The sequence below is a fragment of the Bufo gargarizans genome, chromosome 3 (assembly GCF_014858855.1).
Source record: "Bufo gargarizans isolate SCDJY-AF-19 chromosome 3, ASM1485885v1, whole genome shotgun sequence".
In the NCBI taxonomy this organism is placed as follows: Eukaryota; Metazoa; Chordata; class Amphibia; order Anura; family Bufonidae; genus Bufo; species Bufo gargarizans.
In genome coordinates, this window is record NC_058082.1 from 475974970 (window position 1) to 475994170 (window position 19201).

Genomic DNA, 19201 nt, shown 5'->3' on the forward strand with positions numbered 1-19201 from the left:
ACACCAATGGCTTCAACAGGGAGACATGAAACACGTTGGAGATCCGCATGCCAGGAGGAAGCGCAAGGGCATAGGCTACCGGGTTTACCCTGCGAAGCACTCGGAAGGGACCAACAAAGCGAGGCGTCAGCTTGGGAGTGGGCACTCGAAGGTTGAGGTTGCGGGTGGACAACCATACACGGTCTCCGACCTGGTAGGAAGGAGCGGGCGCTCGTCTGCGATCAGCCTGGAGTCTCTGGCGCTGCGCAGATACCTCAAGGGACCTCTGGATCTGTACCCAAGAAGCACGTAGGACGGAAAGGTGATCCTCCACCGCCGGAATATCCTGGGGAGAGAATACCTCCGGTAACACGGCAGGTTGGAACCCATAATTGGCCATGAAGGGAGACGTCCCAGCTCGGAGTACTGCCGTGATAAGGCATCCGCTCTGATGTTCTTGGAACCGGGTAGGTAGGAGACCACGTAATTAAAACGTGACAAGAACAGAGCCCATCTGGCCTGACGTGGTGTCAATCTCTTGGCCTCAGAAAGGTAGGTCAGATTCTTGTGGTCCGTCAGGATGAGAACCGGAACCACCGAACCCTCGAGCAAGTGCCTCCATTCTTTAAGGGCCTGCACGATGGCCAATAACTCCCTGTCACCAATCTGATAGTTGCACTCCGCGGAAGTCAGTTTCCGGGAGTAAAACCCACAAGGAAGCAGAGGACCCTCTGGTGTTCTACTCTGAGACAGAAGGGCGCCTACTCCCGTCTCAGACGCGTCCACCTCGAGGACAAAGGGCAACCCAGGGTTGGGATGCGACAGAATCAGAGCCGACACAAAGGCGGACTTTAGAGCCTCAAAAGCTCGGATGGCCTCGAGCGGCCAGACCTGGAAATTACTGCCCTTCCTGGTCAGATCCGTGAGAGGCTTGGCTAGCATAGAAAAGTCCCTGATGAACTTCCGATAATAATTGGCGAAGCCCAAAAAGCACTGCAGGGCACGAAGACCACTGGGCTGGGGCCACTGTAAGACAGCCGAAACCTTCTCAGGATCCATGGAGAACCCCTCAGCGGAAATGATGTAACCTAAGAAGGTTACCTGGGATCGGTGAAATTCGCATTTCTCAAGCTTACCGAACAGCCTGTTCTCTCGTAACCGTTGCAACACTCGTCTGACATCCATAATGTGGGCCTCCATGGATTCAGAATATACCAAGATGTCATCCAAATAGACCACCACACACTGCTGCAACAGGTCACGGAAAACATCGTTGATGAATTCCTGGAAGACTGCGGGCGCATTGCACAACCCAAAGGGCATAACCAAGGATTCATAATGACCGGTCCTGGTGTTAAACGCGGTCTTCCACTCATCGCCCGCCTTGATCCTTACCAGGTTATATGCCGCCCTCAGGTCGAGTTTGGTAAAGACCGTGGCCCCTTTGAGGCGATCGAACAGCTCGGAAATCAAGGGTATCGGGTAAGCGTTCTTGATCGTGATGCGATTGAGACCCCTGTAATCGATGCAAGGCCTCAACTCACCGCCCTTCTTTTTCACAAAGAAAAATCCAGCCCCTGCCGGGGACGAGGATTTGCGGATGTGTCCACGTTAAAGCGCCTCCCTCACGTACTCCTCCATGGCCTCATTCTCCGCTACCGACAGTGGATAGACCTTGCCACGAGGAGGAACGGCACCAGATTGTAACTCTATGGCACAATCGTATGGGCGGTGCGGAGGTAGGGCAACCGCGCGCACCTTATCGAATACATCCCGGTACTCTTCGTATTCAGGAGGCAACAGAGAGTCCGAGGAAGTACACAGCAACTTGACAGGCCCATGGATGCAACTAGCCCCACACTGCGGTGACCACGAGAGGATCTCGGCCGATCTCCAATCGAAAGTCGGATTATGCTTCTGGAGCCAGGGGTACCCCAAGACCACCGAGTAGTGTGGAGACGAAATAACCTGGAGACAGACTGACTCTCTGTGAACGGCACCAATGGCTATCCCCACTGGAAGGGTCTCATGAGTCACGTGTGGCGGCAGAAGGGGTCTGCCGTCTATCGCCTCAAGAGCCAGTGGGGAACCTCGAGGCTGCAGAGGAATGGAATTGGCGGCAGCGAACACACTATCAATGAACAAACCACCAGCACCAGAGTCCACCAACGCCTGGGTCGTCACCGAGCCCCCGACCCAGGAGAGGACAACAGTGATCAGTGGTTTGTCAACACGGGAAACCGGGGACGAGGAGACTCCACCCAAGATCTGCCCCCGACAGGATCTCAGGTGCGAGCGTTTCCCGGACGGTTCGGACATGCCAACCGAAAATGCCCACCGAGACCACAGTACATGCATCGGCCCTCGCGTCTCCGGAGTACCCTCTCCCCCTCGGACAGGCGAGCAAACCCCAGCTGCATGGGTTCACCCCCAGACAAGTCATCCCCAGGAGGCGTGGGAGGAGAGGGAGGCACGGGTGGGACAGCAAACGTAGGCGCCAATCTGTTAGAAGACCTCCGCAGGCTCTCCTTAAAGGAAGGTCTCTCCCTGAGTCTGGTGTCAATCAAAATCAGGAAAGAAATAAGAGACTCGAGCTCCACTGGTAGGTCCTTAGCTGCAACCTCATCCTTCAAGGCATCCGAGAGACCATGAGAGAAAGCAGCGACCAGAGCCTCATTATTCCAGCCCACCTCTGCTGCCAGGGTACGAAACTCAATGGCGTATTCAGCTACGGATCGTGAACCCTGTCTGATGGACATAAGGAGCTTCGCAGCAGAGGCAGCACGAGCCGGCACATCGAATACCTTCCGAAGAGAAGCAACAAAACCGGAAAACTCGGCAACCACCGGATTGTTGTTCTCCCATAAAGGGCTGGCCCAGGCCAAGGCCTTGTCCGAGAGCAGCGAGATCAAGAAGCCCACCTTTGATCTCTCAGTAGGAAAGGCATGTGGCAGCAACTCGAAATAAATGCCCACCTGGTTAAGGAAACCTCAGCACTGAGTTGGCTCTCCCCCAAAGCGCTGTGGAAGGGGGTCAGAACCGGTCATACCCCGAGACACCGCAGGCGCAGCAACAGGTGTCGGGGTAGACTCTGGCGCAACAACCGGAGCGGCAGTAGGAGCGGGCCCAGGAGCGACAACCGACCCATCGGCAACGGAAGCCAAATGAGCCGTGCGTTCAAGCAGGGTTTGCAACGCCACAGCGAACCGACCCAACAGGTGATCCTGCTGATCAAGTCTGGCAACCAGCGTAGGTAGCGAGGATGGCCCTGTACCGTCAGAATTCATGGCTTGGTCCTAATGTCAAGGAACCATGAACCAGACGTACAACAAGAGATACGTGGAAATAAGAAGGCTTTATTGCAAATCAAGCTGTAAGCAAAAGTCCAAACGGATGGCTAAACCGGAGCAGGGTCTTGCGAAGCCAGGGGTCAGGAACCAGAGGGGTAGTCAGACGAAGCCAGGATCAGGAACCAGAAGGGTAGTCAGACGAAGCCAGGATCAGGAACCAGCGGGGTAGTCAGACGAGGCCAGGATCAGGAACCAGAAGCAGCAGCAGTCTTAGAAGCATGTGCACACAGGAGGACCAAGCAAGGAACTGAAGCCACAGACCTCCTATATATATGAGCTAGGCATCCAGCTCCTCCCAGTGGGAAGGAGAAGCCGCAGGGTGGGAGGCTACAAGAAACCCAGAAACCAAGATGGCCGCCAGCACATGTCAAACGAAGGAGAACAGCAGAAGGTAAGACCATGACAGAAAGAGCACCGATATGTACAGAACAGAGCAGATTAAGCAGAACAGGTAGAGCTTATATTGACTGAGCAGTATGGAACGGGTCATCACCTATGTACATTTATTTATGGGGTCGCCAATTGTATTGTAAGGGTATTTTTAAGTACTGATTGGTACTGTCCCCTTTAATTATGTTCCCTTTAATTCTGTCTCTTCTATTACCTTTAATATTCTGTATAATAAACTTTTCCTTGTAATGTCGTGGGTTAGAGATAGTATCCATCCCCCATTGTGCTGATAAGACCACATTTCTGAGTGATCTCCCATATATGCGTGATGCATACCAGAAGAGGGGCTGATAGGAATAACTGTAGTCTGCACCTACAATTAGGTGGGACTCCACTTGGAACTTCATCCTAGGTAGGATATAAGTATTGATTTGCCCTATCTTTTGTACATCCTGGGGTGTCAGTCAAGTGTTATAACATGGTAGATATCCATGTGTTATAGCACGGCTGACCGGGGCCCTACCCCATATTGCATATTTAGGCTAGTGCTGTTTATTTACTTTTTATTATTCTGTATGTGATTTGTCTGTGTTATATTTAATCATACTTAGTAAATATATTTATTCACTTAGCTTGTGTAAGCTTATTCATTTTCAAATATTTTGAATTCACATACGATTGAGAAAAGTTAAAGAAGACTTGTTTCCTCTACTGACATGCCAATATTAGTATAGTTGTATTCTGCATGAAATAACACATTTGCAGCCACTTTTTTTTTAGAATTTTTGATTGTGCTGCTTCTCATACTGTCCAATCAGTATTGACAGTGATGAACTATGTAGAGACACATGCTTTTGACAAAGGGAATTGTAACACTCAATTGACCATTTATTCACCATTTTCTATGATCAATAACAGAGGGGCGGCACCATAAAGACTTCTAAGAAAATATGCTCCTGAATTGTTATATAATAGATAATACAAATGTTTACTAAAAACAGACATATTAGAAGAAATGAGAGGTGGTCCCGTAAACCAGTACCTAGGGAAATGGACAATATCAGAATTTTAGATTGATTCTGTGGATAATAATTTACAGAGGCCGTGTTGTCAGATCACAAATTAAAGAGACTGTACAACTCTGAAATAACAACTATACAATTCCATTCCCCGTGACCCAGTTATAGATTCACTGGAGAGCTCCAAAAATTCAAAGGCACTATAGATATCCAAGATTTACCTGTTCCCCTGTCAGAGTTTGCCAGAGATGATAACGTTTAACATCTTCTTCAAAGACAAGGACTTTCCCAACATCAGAATGTCTTGGTGCTCCAGCTATGTACAGAGAGGACAAGCCTCTTTTAGCTGTGCTCACGCTGTATCCTGTTTTCAGTATCATGCAATAAAAATGAAAATCCCGTGATGAATTCTCTCCACATTTCACCATGAAATATAGCATTAAAGGGAACCTGTCAAGTTGAATATGGTGTCGGAGCTGAAGGCAACATGTGATAGAGCAGGAGAGGCTTAGCATATTGATATATATAGCCTTGTGGGAAAAAATTCATAAAAATTTCTAATTTAGGGTACTTTGACACTTGCGGCTGAGGATTCCGGCAAGCAGTTTCGTCGCCGAAACTGCCCGCCGGATCCGCCAATACGGACGCAAACTGATGGCATTTGTCAGACGGATCAGGATCCTGATCCGTATGAAAAAATGCATTGAAATTCCAGATCCGTCTCTCCGGTGTCATCCAGAAAAACGGATCCGGCATTTATTGTTTTCACATTTTTTTCGGTCTGAGCATGCGCAGACCGCAATGCCGATCTGTTTTGCCAGAACACTCAGGGCCGGATCCGCATGTCAATGTAATGCATGTCAATGGGAAAAAATGCCGGATCCGCAATTCCGGCAACTGATCCGAAATTTTGGACAGAGATAAAACCGCAGCATGTTGCGCTATTATCTCCGTTCCGAAAAGTCAAAAAGACTGAACTGAAGACATCCTGATGCATCCTGAACGTATTGCTCTGCTTTCAGAATGCATTAGGATAAAATCAGTTTTTTTCCGGTATAGAGCCCCTTGGACGGAACTCAATACCGGAAGAATAACGCTAGTGTGAAAGTGCCCTTATACATTTATATTCCTGCTCATTCTGGACTTTGAAGTTAGGCAGATGGTCCTATCAGAGTTTGACAGCTATCTCTGTATACACAGTGATAGAGGGAAGTCTGCCAATTATTGACTTCAAACTCCCACAAAATTTTTTGTTCTCTGACCTGTTAGAAGGTTGAATTATGTGATCTGTAGTGAATGTAATCTTCTGATCTGTGACTATTTGTGATCTATCCTCTCCCTTCTAATTGTTAGCTGTGTCATGTGACCACCAGTCTAATCTCCAACTGACACAGGACAGGAAATCAGTTACTTCTCCATTCATTTCTGAGGCTTCTTCAGGAATATAGAGAGAAACTGACTTCCTGTCCACACATAAGATGCTGTGTTATCGGGAAAGTCTGATTTCTGGTCACATGACACAGCCAAGACGCAGAAGGGAGAGGATAGCTCACATATACAGACACTGGTAAGAAGATTACTGTACCTTCACTACAGATTACATCATGTACCTTTTTAACATGTCAGAGAATAAAAAAAATTGCGGGAGTTCTTCCTTAACTTAACCTAATGTTGAATCAATCAACTATTTGAGAACAGTCTTACAAACGATCAGATTTTTCAGTACTTACCTAAGTAGCTGTAGTCTACTGTCTTTGAAAGATCAGATGACTCGTTGAGAAATCTCACTTTAGGTGGTTCAACACCCTTGAAAAACACCACCAAACCCCCAGACCAATCAAAGGCACCCACTGCTCCCAGCACCAAAGTATCCTGCACAGAAACCAACTGGTAATTATTTCAGATAATTAAAAAATATTCATTTAGGTTTAAGAGATAAATCAATTGATCGGCCTAATTCATGACAATACAATTTGACTCTCTTTGGGACACATTTGGCAGATCAAATTCGACATGACTGAAGAATATGATAGCAAAAGTGATTAAACTATTTTGTTCTATGGGCTGGTGAATTGGGTGGATACGGCTGATTGATTGGAGTAAAGATTCATATTCCATATTCAATGCATGAACAGATCTTACTGAGCAGGCTTTATTCGCATACCTTATCCTTCAAATGAGCCGAAAATCCAACTTCGGCCAAGTCAAATTCCAATGAATCACCTTTAGTACCTGCAGAGAAGCAATGTTTTACCCTACTATAAGAATACAAATTGAAGGTATAGTAAGAGTATTGCAGAAAAAAATAACTTTCTAAAGGGGTTGTCTGCTGTGGATAACTGAACTATCCATGGTAGGACATGCTAGCTGACACAAGGGGTTTACTTTATAAATACATCCAGTATGACTCTCTTCTCTTGAGCACTGCCAGTGCCAACATCAACTATTATCAATGAATGTCCATATATTTTAGGGGGGTCCATGCAACACATTAATTTATAAAATGAAGTACTAAATATGGTTTATTTAGCTATATCACATGATCAAGACGGCGGTCCTGCAGTGGGAGATTTTACCTTCAATTCCAGCCATCTTCTGCTGCAAGGAAGCGATTAGCCCGTCCAGTTTGGAGTAGTCTTCTACTCTTATGATATGGTCTTTTTCATCAGTAGCAATAAGCTTTAGCTCTCTATAGGCATTCATTCGGTCAAATACACCTCCAACCTGTAGAGAAATCCAGTAAGTAGCACCATTTAAACTAAAAGTTCTTGATTTCTGTATATTTTTTAAATAAATTTAAGTAGTTAGAGTTCACATAAAGCCCAAAAATATGTTCACTACCGCCCGCATGTAACAGTCCTGTAAAATGCCGCTAGAAGTACCTACTACCATGCACTTACATACTTCTGGATTTCCAGATATTTCTTAGGCATAGCTAAAATGGTTGTCCATAATTCTGATATTGATGACCTATCCTCAGGATAGGTCATCAATATCTGATCAATTGGGGTCCGACATCCGTACCCTTGCTGTTCTGCAGTAGCTCCAGTACCAGAACTACACAGCACTCTGACAAGGGATGGTATCTGCCGCGCTGGTCCCAGACTAGCCATGTGTTCATTAAGTGCAGCTGTCGATGGGAGTTTTGCAGGTAAATGCAGTTTATATCAATTTTCTAAATTTTGCCAAGATATGTGTAGTGAAGTAAAGTGTTGCCAAGATTTTTTGTGCTAATTAGAGCCATTTTCTAAAACATTTATACTAGTCAGTTTTGATTTTCTGGGTTAATAGCAGTTCAGAGAAATACTATACAGCAGCCTCATGGACCATGGAAATAGTGTCTGGAGGAGCATGCTCTGTAAACCGGCAAAAGGTTATTGAGAAGGAAGGGGGAGGAGGTGAGCTGTAACCATCACCTATTGCTCTCTCTCTCTCTGTATATATATATATATATATATATATATATATATATATACTTGAGAAAGGCATATTCCGAGCTGAAGTGTTGCATTTGGCACAATAAAAGGATCACTTTTTTTCTGGAGTACTGCCTGGATTGCAATTTCTTCATTGTTTATGGACTTTTGGGGCAAGGTCTGGTGAGGCTTGCACCGTCATAAATAAGCTTATTGCCAGTGCTGTTATAACTTTACTTTCAGATCTAATCTTAGTGGATAAGTTGCAAGTAGATTTTAATGGTTGGTCAAATAATGGAGTAACCAATCCTAAAAAGAGCAACCCAAAGTCAAGGCAGGAACCTAAGACCAGGCCTGTCTCTCTGTTCTATAAATATAAAGTCTCTACTGTCACGAGGGTGTCAAGAGCCACGTCTGACTCCGTTATACCCGGGGTCAGGAAGTCGCAGCGGGTGGCTGCGCGCTCTATGTCTAAAGATCACGGTGTTTCTTAGTGTTTGTTTTCTGTGTTTGCCTTGCTATCCTTTTTGTCTCACTCAGGGATCCGTAGCTTCTCCTCCTCAGCTGTTTCTTGTCTGCCACTCCCAAACTCCTTATATTCTCCTCTCACACTTCTCTTGTCGCCAGTTATAGAGCTTCCTGCCTGGACATCTATACTGACCCACTGGAGCTGTGAATCCTGGTTGTTGTTCCAGAGTGCTTCCCTCCGGATCCCTGTTGGGGTTTTGTTGTCTCCTGTTGTTGCCCACCTGGGATTATATGTTTAGTTTGTATTGTCTGTCCTCCCCTTGGTGTTTTCCTCTAGAGCTAGTGGTGCGGACTAGTGTTCCCACCGCCCTGTTCACTATCTAGGGCTCATCCTAGGGAAAGCCAGGGTTTTAGGCACGTGATCGGCGTACGGGTGAGGAACCCGTCTAGGGACGACAGGGCAGCCAGGTGCCAGACGCAAGGTGAGTCAGGGGTCACCACCTTCCCTCTCACTAGGGCAGGGCCTCCCTCTTTTCCTCCCTCCGTGTCACGTATGTGACAGTTACGCCGATCGTGATATTATAACTGGCCCTTATTTTTTGAGAAAAAAAAAATATATATATATATTTAATTTTTTTTTCTCTACTTAGAATCCAATATGGATCCTATTGCTGCTTTGGCAAAACAGCTTCAAGGCCTGTCTTTGGAGGTGGCAGGATTGAAGGCGTCTGTCCTCCAACAGCAGCAGCAAATGCAGCAGACCGTAAGCCCAGCGGTTGCTATGGGTAACCAGGTTGTTACAGAACCCAAGGTTGTTCTTCCTGACAGATTCTCTGGGGGAAGGGACAAATTTGTGTTGTTCCGTGAGGCCTGCAAATTATATTTTAAGCTGCGCCCTTACTCCTCAGGTAATGAAGAACAGCGGGTGGGGATTGTTATTTCCCTGCTTCAGGGGGACCCGCAATCCTGGGCGTTCTCGTTACCCCCTGGTTCCCAGGCTCTCCGGTCAGTGGAGGGATTTTTTGGGGCTTTGGGTCTCATATATGATGACCCTGACCGAGTCGCCCTGGCTGAGTCGAAGTTACGGAGACTTCTACAGGGAGATCGGCCAGCAGAGGAATATTGCTCAGAGTTCCGTAGGTGGGCTACGGATACTCAGTGGAACGACCCGGCTCTCAGGAGTCAGTTCTGCTCTGGGTTATCTGAAAGGGTTAAGGATGCGCTGGCGCTGTATGAGACCCCCCTTTCTCTTGATGCTGTTATGTCCCTCTCTATCAGGATAGATAGACGTCTTAGGGAGAGATCGAAAATTCCTGAGCAATCGGTAACCTCTCCCAAGCAGCAGTTAGTCTGTACGGACTTGGATGAGCCTATGCAGCTAGGAGGAACTTCTCGTCAGGTCCGTCCTCCTGAGGTTCGCCGTAGGTGGGGGGCTTGTTTTTTCTGTGGGGGGAAGGGTCATTTCATTAATGTCTGTCCCTCCTTTCCCAAAAACAAAAGACCGTCGGAAAACTACTAACCCCAGGCTGTGCGGAGGATGTCAGCCGGGGGGTATACGTTTCCTCCATACGAACATCTCAATTTGTGTTGCCAGCGGTTATTGTTTTTGGTGTTAAGACGGAGTCTATTTCTTTTTTTCTAGACAGTGGTGCAGGGGTAAATTTGATAGATGCCCATTTTGCCCGCACTATGGGTTTGTCTCTCTGTACGCTGCAGAGACCCATTCCCATATTCGCTATTGACTCTGCTCCTCTGTCTCAGAGAAACCTCACTCACGTTGTCCATAACTTACATCTTCGGGTAGGGGACCACCATAAGGAGCGTCTTTCATGTTACGTTCTGGAGGGCCTTCCCTCTCCTGTGGTATTGGGTCTTCCCTGGTTGGTAGCGCACAATCCAGTGGTGGATTGGCAGGCCAGGGAGATATTGGAGTGGAGTGAGCATTGCAGAGAGAATTGCTTAAATAACAATTGCTTAATCGCCTCCATAGCTTCCCTACCTACATTTATTTCGGACTTTGAGGACGTTTTTTCTGAAAAGGGTTGTCAGAAGCTACCACCTCATCGTCCTTATGATTGCCCGGTTAACCTGATTCCCGGTGCAAAATTACCCAAGTCCAGGTTGTATAATCTTTCGGGTCCCGAGAGACAAGCCATGAAAGATTATATCTCCGAGAGTCTGGCCAAGGGACACATCAGACCCTCTTCTTCACCCGTGGCTGCAGGGTTTTTCTTTGTTAAAAAGAAAGATGGGGGCCTGCGTCCTTGCCTAGATTTCCGTGAGCTAAACCGGATAACCGTCCGAGACCCATACCCTCTTCCTCTCATTCCTGACCTTTTTAATCAGATTGCGGGTGCTAGGTGGTTCTCCAAACTTGATCTTAGGGGGGCCTACAATCTGATTCGTATCAAGGAAGGGGATGAGTGGAAGACAGCTTTTAACACCCCTGAGGGGCATTACGAAAATTTAGTCATGCCTTTCGGTCTGACCAATGCCCCTGCTGTCTTCCAACATTTCGTTAATGATATTTTTAGTCATCTCATCGGCAGGTTTGTAGTCATATACCTAGATGATATCTTAATTTATTCGGCTGATCTGAAAACACATGAAGTACATGTCAGGCAAGTACTGCAGGTCCTACGGACGAATAAATTATATGCGAAAATTGAAAAATGTGTCTTCGCCGTTCAGGAAATACAATTCCTGGGATATCTATTATCTGCTTCAGGTTTCCGTATGGATCCTGGGAAGGTCCAGGCAATTTTAGATTGGGATCTTCCTGAGAACCTTAAAGCTCTACAACGGTTTTTGGGTTTCGCAAATTTCTACAGAAAGTTTATAAAAATTATTCAGTGATCGTTAAACCCCTTACTGACATGACTAGGAAGGGGACTGATTTTTCTAAATGGTCTGACGCCGCTAAAATTGCATTTTCCTCTCTAAAAGAGAGATTTACCTCGGCACCTGTCCTAATTCAACCTGATGTCTCCCAGCCTTTTATTGTTGAAGTTGATGCGTCGGAGGTGGGAGTGGGGGCTGTATTGTCTCAGGGTCCGTCTCCTGGCAAATGGCGTCCTTGCGCTTTCTTTTCCAAAAAATTATCTGCAGCAGAAAAGAACTATGATATTGGAAATAGGGAACTGTTGGCGATTAAACTGGCGTTTGAAGAGTGGCGTCACTTCTTAGAGGGAGCAATCCACCCCGTCACGGTAATTACGGATCACAAAAACCTTCTGTACCTAGAATCGGCTAAGCGTCTCACCCCTAGACAAGCTAGGTGGTCGCTATTCTTTACCAGATTTAACTTTGTAATCACCTATCGTCCTGGGGCAAAAAATACCAAGGCAGACGCATTGTCTCGTAGTTTCCCTGGAGGGGGTAATGTTAGTGATCCGGTACCTATTTTACAAAGAGGAGTGGTTGTCTCGGCTGTACACTCTGTTCTAGAGGGAAAGGTGTTAGAGGCCCAGGGGGACGCCCCGGCCTCTTGCCCCTCAGAGAAATTGTTTGTACCGTTAAACCTGCGTCTTGAGTTATTGAAGGAACATCATAATTCGGCACTTGCTGGGCACCCAGGTAGTAAAGCAACCTTGGAGCTATTGTCTCGTCGTTTTTGGTGGCCAAGGTTGCGTCAGGATGTAATAGATTTCGTGTCTACTTGTTCTACTTGTGCACGCGCAAAAGTCTCTCATACACGTCCAGCAGGGTCTTTATTGCCACTTTTCATCCCCAATAGACCATGGACACATCTATCAATGGATTTCATCACTGACTTACCTTTGTCTGCGGGTAAAACAGTTATCTTGGTAGTAGTAGACAGGTTTAGCAAAATGGTACACTTTATTGCGCTACCCGCACTTCCTAATGCTAAGACTCTTGCTCAGGTGTTTATCAGTGAAATTGTGAAGCTTCACGGGGTCCCTTCCGATGTGGTTTCGGATCGGGGAACCCAATTTATTTCTAAGTTTTGGAAAGCTTTTTGTACCCGTTTAGGGGTACACTTATCCTTTTCCTCAGCTTTCCATCCTCAGTCGAATGGACAGACTGAGCGTACCAACCAAAACCTAGAAACATATTTAAGGTGTTTTGCGTCTGAAAACCAAGAGGTGTGGTCATCATATTTACCGTTAGCCGAGTTTGCCATAAATAATCGCCGTCAGGAATCCACTGGCAAGTCACCATTTCTTGGTGCATACGGTTTTCATCCCCAATTTTGTACTTTCAAAGAGGGGGGGTCTTCTGGGGTTCCCGAAGAGGAACGGTTTTCTTCATCTCTTTCATCGGTATGGCAGAAGGTGCAAGCTAACTTGAAAAATATGAGTGGTAAATACAAATGCATGGCCGATAAGAAACGGTCGCCAGGTCCGGACCTAGGAGTGAATGACTATGTGTGGTTGTCTACTAGGAATATTAAGTTGAAGGTTCCCTCTTGGAAACTGGGTCCTAGGTTCATTGGTCCTTATAAAATTGTAGCCGTCATTAACCCTGTGGCTTTTCGCCTGGAGCTACCTCAGACTTTTAAGATCCATAACGTCTTCCATAAGTCGTTGCTCAAGAAGTATGTTCCACCTCTAGAACCATCACCGCTGCCACCTCCTCCTGTTGTTGTGTATGGTAATCTGGAGTTTCAAATATCCAGAATTGTTGATTCTCGTCGGGTCCGCCGCTCTCTTCAGTATCTGGTGCATTGGAGGGGTTACGGTCCCGAGGAAAGAATGTGGGTTCCAGCGTCAGAGGTAAACGCCAACAGGTTGATTCAGGCTTTCCATGTCTCTTATCCGGAGAGACCTGGTCCTGAGTGTCCGGAGGCCCCTCGTGAAAGGGGGGGTACTGTCACGAGGGTGTCAAGAGCCACGTCTGACTCCGTTATACCCGGGGTCAGGAAGTCGCAGCGGGTGGCTGCGCGCTCTATGTCTAAAGATCACGGTGTTTCTTAGTGTTTGTTTTCTGTGTTTGCCTTGCTATCCTTTTTGTCTCACTCAGGGATCCGTAGCTTCTCCTCCTCAGCTGTTTCTTGTCTGCCACTCCCAAACTCCTTATATTCTCCTCTCACACTTCTCTTGTCGCCAGTTATAGAGCTTCCTGCCTGGACATCTATACTGACCCACTGGAGCTGTGAATCCTGGTTGTTGTTCCAGAGTGCTTCCCTCCGGATCCCTGTTGGGCTTTTGTTGTCTCCTGTTGTTGCCCACCTGGGATTATATGTTTAGTTTGTATTGTCTGTCCTCCCCTTGGTGTTTTCCTCTAGAGCTAGTGGTGCGGACTAGTGTTCCCACCGCCCTGTTCACTATCTAGGGCTCATCCTAGGGAAAGCCAGGGTTTTAGGCACGTGATCGGCGTACGGGTGAGGAACCCGTCTAGGGACGACAGGGCAGCCAGGTGCCAGACGCAAGGTGAGTCAGGGGTCACCACCTTCCCTCTCACTAGGGCAGGGCCTCCCTCTTTTCCTCCCTCCGTGTCACGTATGTGACAGTTACGCCGATCGTGATATCTACTCCCTGTTCTGATGCGTTTCCTTGGTATAAGGATTCATCAGGGAGAATAGCTACAGAGGAGACAGCATCTAGGCCAGTGATGGAGAACCATTTACAGATAGAGTGCCCAAACTGTGATGCAAAACCTACTTATTCACAAAGTTCTAACATGGAAATTTAACCTGAATACTACAGTCCAATACAGTATATCTTCCATGTACTTTATTATTTAGCTATAATATCCTGCCTACATTCAGTGCGCTGCCTGTGCTGTCCATAGTGCGCCCTGCGCTGATGAATGGCTGGAAAAGTCTAAGGCATATTGGTGCATCATAGACTTGTCCAGGGTGCGGGGGCCCACAGAGAGGGCTCTGGGTGCCACCTCTGGCACCCGTGCCATAGGTTCGCCATCACTGATCTAGACAATACATGGCAATAGATCTGCTCTCTCATTTTCTGATGATACACTGGTTTTTAGCACAATGTAAGAACAGAATCATGTCTCAATGATAAATAATTTAAGTAATTTGATTCATCTTTCCTGAAGACCTATGTAATATCCTAGACAACACTATGACATATCAGTAAGTTACACCAAATAAATTAATTCCTTCAGATGGGAAACTCAGCTGTTACATTTTTAGCAATAATGAACTAATACAGAGCAAAAAAATTACAATATGAACTAACCCCAATGATAAACCGTTCAATGGTTTTCATCTTTGGGGAATTGATGACAGTTGTGATGTTCACTGGATCGTCAAATATATCTCCATCCGTCAATACCAAGATTATTTTGCTGGCACTTTCTCTAGATCCATGACTTTCATTGAAGATATTGTTTCTGTAAGATAAGAAAGTTAACAGTAAATGACTTTTCTGTAAGGAGGCAACCTAACAAGTAATTTCCCACCAGAACAGATTTCGGTTTCCGATACGACTGACTATAAACGGTCTTCACATTATACATAGGTGTGAGCAGGCAATATAGACAATTATTGATCCTGCCATGCAATTACATGAAGCAGGAGCCATTAAAGATGCAGAATTGTAACACTGGCCAAAAAGATATAGATAACTATGAACCCCTTATAAACCCTCTGAACACATCTGTCGAATTATCCATCAGCCTTAAGGTCTCATTGTTCTTAACTATATATGCCAACACACTAGACAGTTCTATGTTTCTAGGTGAAAAGCAGGGCTGGAGGGTAGTTTGGATAAAACGGAATAGGACAGGCTTTGCCTCATCATGCTCCCTCAATATTGGCAACAAAAAAATATTTATTCCCAAGCATCTTGTCCAGTCCCAGAAGGCCATCTACTCCTAGTTCAATGTTGTATGAGTATGTCAATGATACCTTTTTATAGACTGTATAATTTCCACCAAAAAAACTATTCCATTCATATCTTTATTATAATGATTGTGTCCTATTAGACAGTCTGTACTGTAAAAAATAAATCACTGCTCAAAAATATTAAGGGAACACTTAAATCATACCTCGGATCTCTATGAATGAAAGTTACAAGTTGAAAATCTTTACTGATATACATTGTATAATTCGAATAAAAGAATATATCAACAGTCAAAGTAAACCAAAATCCTGCTGCTCTGATGCCTAGATCTGTAGTCCTTATCTCAGCTCATAAACACTTGGAACAATTTGGCCATAGAGAGAGTTTTTGAGCTGCTTAGAAGGTACAGATACTAGGAGAATGTTGCAGTAGTCTAGGCGGGAGATAATGAGGGCATGTACAAGTATTTTCGCAGATTCAAAGTTAAGGAAAGCGCGGATACGGGAGATGCTTTTGAGTTGGAGGCGGCAGGTGGTGGAAAGGGCTTGGATGTGCGGTCGGAAGGAAAGGGCAGAATCCAAGGTCACTCCAAGGCAGCGGGCTTTGTTGACTGGGGAGAGTGTGCAGCCATTGATCATGATAGACAGGTCTGTTGGGGGGGTTGAACAAGATGGGGGAAAGATTATGAATTCTGCCTTATCCATGTTAAGTTTAAGAAAGCGAAAGGCGAAGAAGGATGATATAGAAGATAGACATTGTGGGATTTTTGATAGTAAGGTGGTGATGTCTGGACCAGAGAGGTAGATTTGTGTGTCGTCAGTGTAGGAGTGATACTGAAAGCCATGGGACTCTATGAGCTGTCCCAGGTCAAAAGTGTAGATAGAGAAGAGCAGGGGTCCTAGGACAGAGCCTTGCGGGACACCAACAGAGAGGGAATGAGACGAGGAGGTGGTGTGGGAGTGGGAGACGCTAAACGTCCGGTCTGTGAGGTATGATGTGATCCAGGAGAGGGCCAGGTCAGTGATGCCAAGAGATGAGAGGGTTTGCAACAGAAGGGAGTGGTCAACAGTGTCGAAGGCAGAGGACAGGTCAAGGAGAAGGAGGACAGAGTATTGTTTGTTAGTTTTGGCTGTTAGTAGGTCATTGGTGACTTTGGTAAGGGCAGTCTCGGTCGAGTGATGGGGTCGGAAGCCAGATTGTGGTCAAAGAGGGAGCAGGAGGAGAGGTGGGAGGACAGTTCTGAATGGACATGTTGCTCAAGTAGCTTTGAGGCATACGGAAGAAGTGATATGGGGCGATAACTGGACAAGGAAGATGGGTCAAGTGAAGGCTTTTTGAGGATGGGTGTAATGGTAGCATGTTTAAAAGCAGAGGGGAAGACACCAGAGTTTAGTAATAGGTTGAAGAGATGAGTTAGGGCTGGGATAAACACTGCGGTGAGGTTAGGGATGAGGTGGGATGGGATTGGGTCAAGTGCACAGGTGGTCAGATGAGATTTGGAGATTAGAGTGGAGAGTTTTTCTTCTGTAATGGTAGAGAAGCGGGTTTTGGGAGAAGAGGACCGAGCAGTTGTGTAGAGGGTCTGTGGGGACTGTGTAGTAAAGCTTTCTCTGATGTGGACTATCTTTTGTTTGAAATATTTGGCAAAGTCCTCAGCTGAGAAGAGAGGAGAGGGTGGGGGCGCCGGGAGACGGAGAAGGGAGTTAAAAGTGCTAAAAAGTTGTTTAGGGCTATGTGACAGGGAAGATATGAGAGATGAGAAGTAGGCCTGTTTTGCATCAGCGAGTGAGGATTTGAATATGACAAGGGATTGCTTGTATGCGGTGAAATGATCTTTAGAATAGGATTTCTTCCATCTAAGTCATTTAGCCAACAGTGCAGCTAAATGACTGATTCACTGTAAAGCAGAAAGCAACAATCTGCAAATATACTGAAAGTGAAAACTGTAGAAGAAAAGATATAGAGGTAAAACTGCAGATTGTTTTAAATTAAAGACCAACAAAAAAATTGTCACAAAGGTTTCCATAGCATTTAAGTATATCTGTGTTTATTGATGCTTTTCCATATGTACTGTATATCCTTATGTATATTGTTCTATTGTTCCACTATTTCTCAGACTTTTTGTTCTGTATAAGTATAGATGTGTCAAAAGTATTTGTCATGTTTGTTTACCTAGAAGAAAAAGGCTGCCAAAAAGTTAAGGGGTTGGCAAAAGTTTCATAAAGACATGTTCCATTAGCCCTATCAATATTCATTTAAATTACTGTTCACATTATGAAAGCACGAATAGAAAGTCACTTAATGAATATTAAGTAAAGGCCCTCATATGCATTCATTTATTGTTAGTCAAACTCCCCATTTTTGGAGATAACCTAATGTATATGGGGACCCCTAACTCTCCCAACATAGATGCATTTTTACACGTAATCCTTTCATTCATCCAGGAGATAAGTCTTCCCAAAGGTATCTGGCAGAAGCTTTATCTTCTCTCCCCATTGAAAAAATGGCCAAGTGTCTACTGTATATGCATAGGGTGTTGGAAGTATTTGACCGACCGGTACTGAAGGTAGGTATTCTCAAAAATACTAAATATTGAATATTTTACAGTGTTGAACATTTTATCTTTCAAAATATTTTTATTGGGTTTTTCAAAGTGTAAGCACACTTATACTTTTATATAAATTATAAGTATAAACATGGAATTATAATACTTTACATGTTGTTACGTAATATTAAAGAAAATTACATGTTGTATCATCATTATTCCATTTTTTACAGTCGGTTCAAAGAATACAAATAATGTAAATTAAACAACAAACATTATTAATTTTATGTGTGCACAAATTATATGTGACCACTAAGAACATTCATTGGCCAGCTGTGTGTATAGAGTGTATAGAGAATGTCATCACCTTCATTCCATTGGGGACTGGAAATAATAGGGCCGGGATGCCTAAAAAGTGTTTTGAACACTTTAAAAATTTTACTCATAGAATGTCAGAAAACCTCTTTAACCCTTGCATTACACTTTTTTTTTTTACGGAGGACGTTAATGGGTTTTGAATTTGCATATACACCTTTTTATGGCACTGCAGGTTTATCCCAGCACAGTATTCTTGTGCTGGGTGGAGTGGTTGTCCAACTGTCTAATGATAGCTGGGCTTCTACTCTACTGGCCAGGGTTAGAGATTTCTATGATCCCAGCTGTTTAAACCCTTAAATAGTGTCGTCCATAGTAACTGCAGCATCTAAGTTGTTTCAAAGGGAAGAATTTAATAGTTTTATTGAAAAAAAGTCCCCCTCTTTCCTTGACAAAAAGTAGACATCTGTAACAACCTAAACTTTGTCCTATTCTTTATTCCAAATGGTGAACACCATGTGTGACAAAGAAAACAACTATCAAATACAAGAATTGTTTTTTTTATTAAATCACCACCCAAAAATATTTAAGAAAATGCAAGCAAAAAGTTTTATGTACCACAAAATAGTACCAGTGAAAGCTACAAGTCATACCACAAAAATCTAACTCCCACACGGCTAAATTGAAACAAAGCAATAGAAAAGTTCTGGGTCTTTGGCTGTGATGATGAAAAAACATAAAAAAATAAAGGTTTTTATTGTCCAAAAGTAGTAAAACTTAAACTATATAAATTTGGTATCTCTGTAGTCATACTAACCCAGAGAATAAAGTTATCATTTTATTTATGCCCCACAGTGAACATCACAAAATTTAAAAAAGCAATGGCGGAATTAACCACCGCTCAAAAATACTTAAAGGAAATGTTTCACCAAAATTTGTATCTGCCAGT

At 44.8% G+C, this 19201-nt stretch overlaps 1 protein-coding gene across 1 annotated transcript in view; it reads right to left on the reverse strand.

Moving 5' to 3' along the window:
* ITGAE (integrin subunit alpha E) overlaps positions 1-19201 on the reverse strand; it is a 150534-nt gene that overhangs the window by 79565 nt on the left and 51768 nt on the right. The window contains exons 10-14 of the mRNA XM_044283743.1: positions 14787-14940; positions 7315-7462; positions 6903-6970; positions 6469-6610; positions 4960-5102 (exon numbers count right to left, since the gene is read on the reverse strand). Of these exons, the coding sequence (XP_044139678.1) occupies positions 4960-5102; positions 6469-6610; positions 6903-6970; positions 7315-7462; positions 14787-14940 (655 nt within the window). The remainder of the gene's footprint in view (positions 1-4959; positions 5103-6468; positions 6611-6902; positions 6971-7314; positions 7463-14786; positions 14941-19201) is intronic.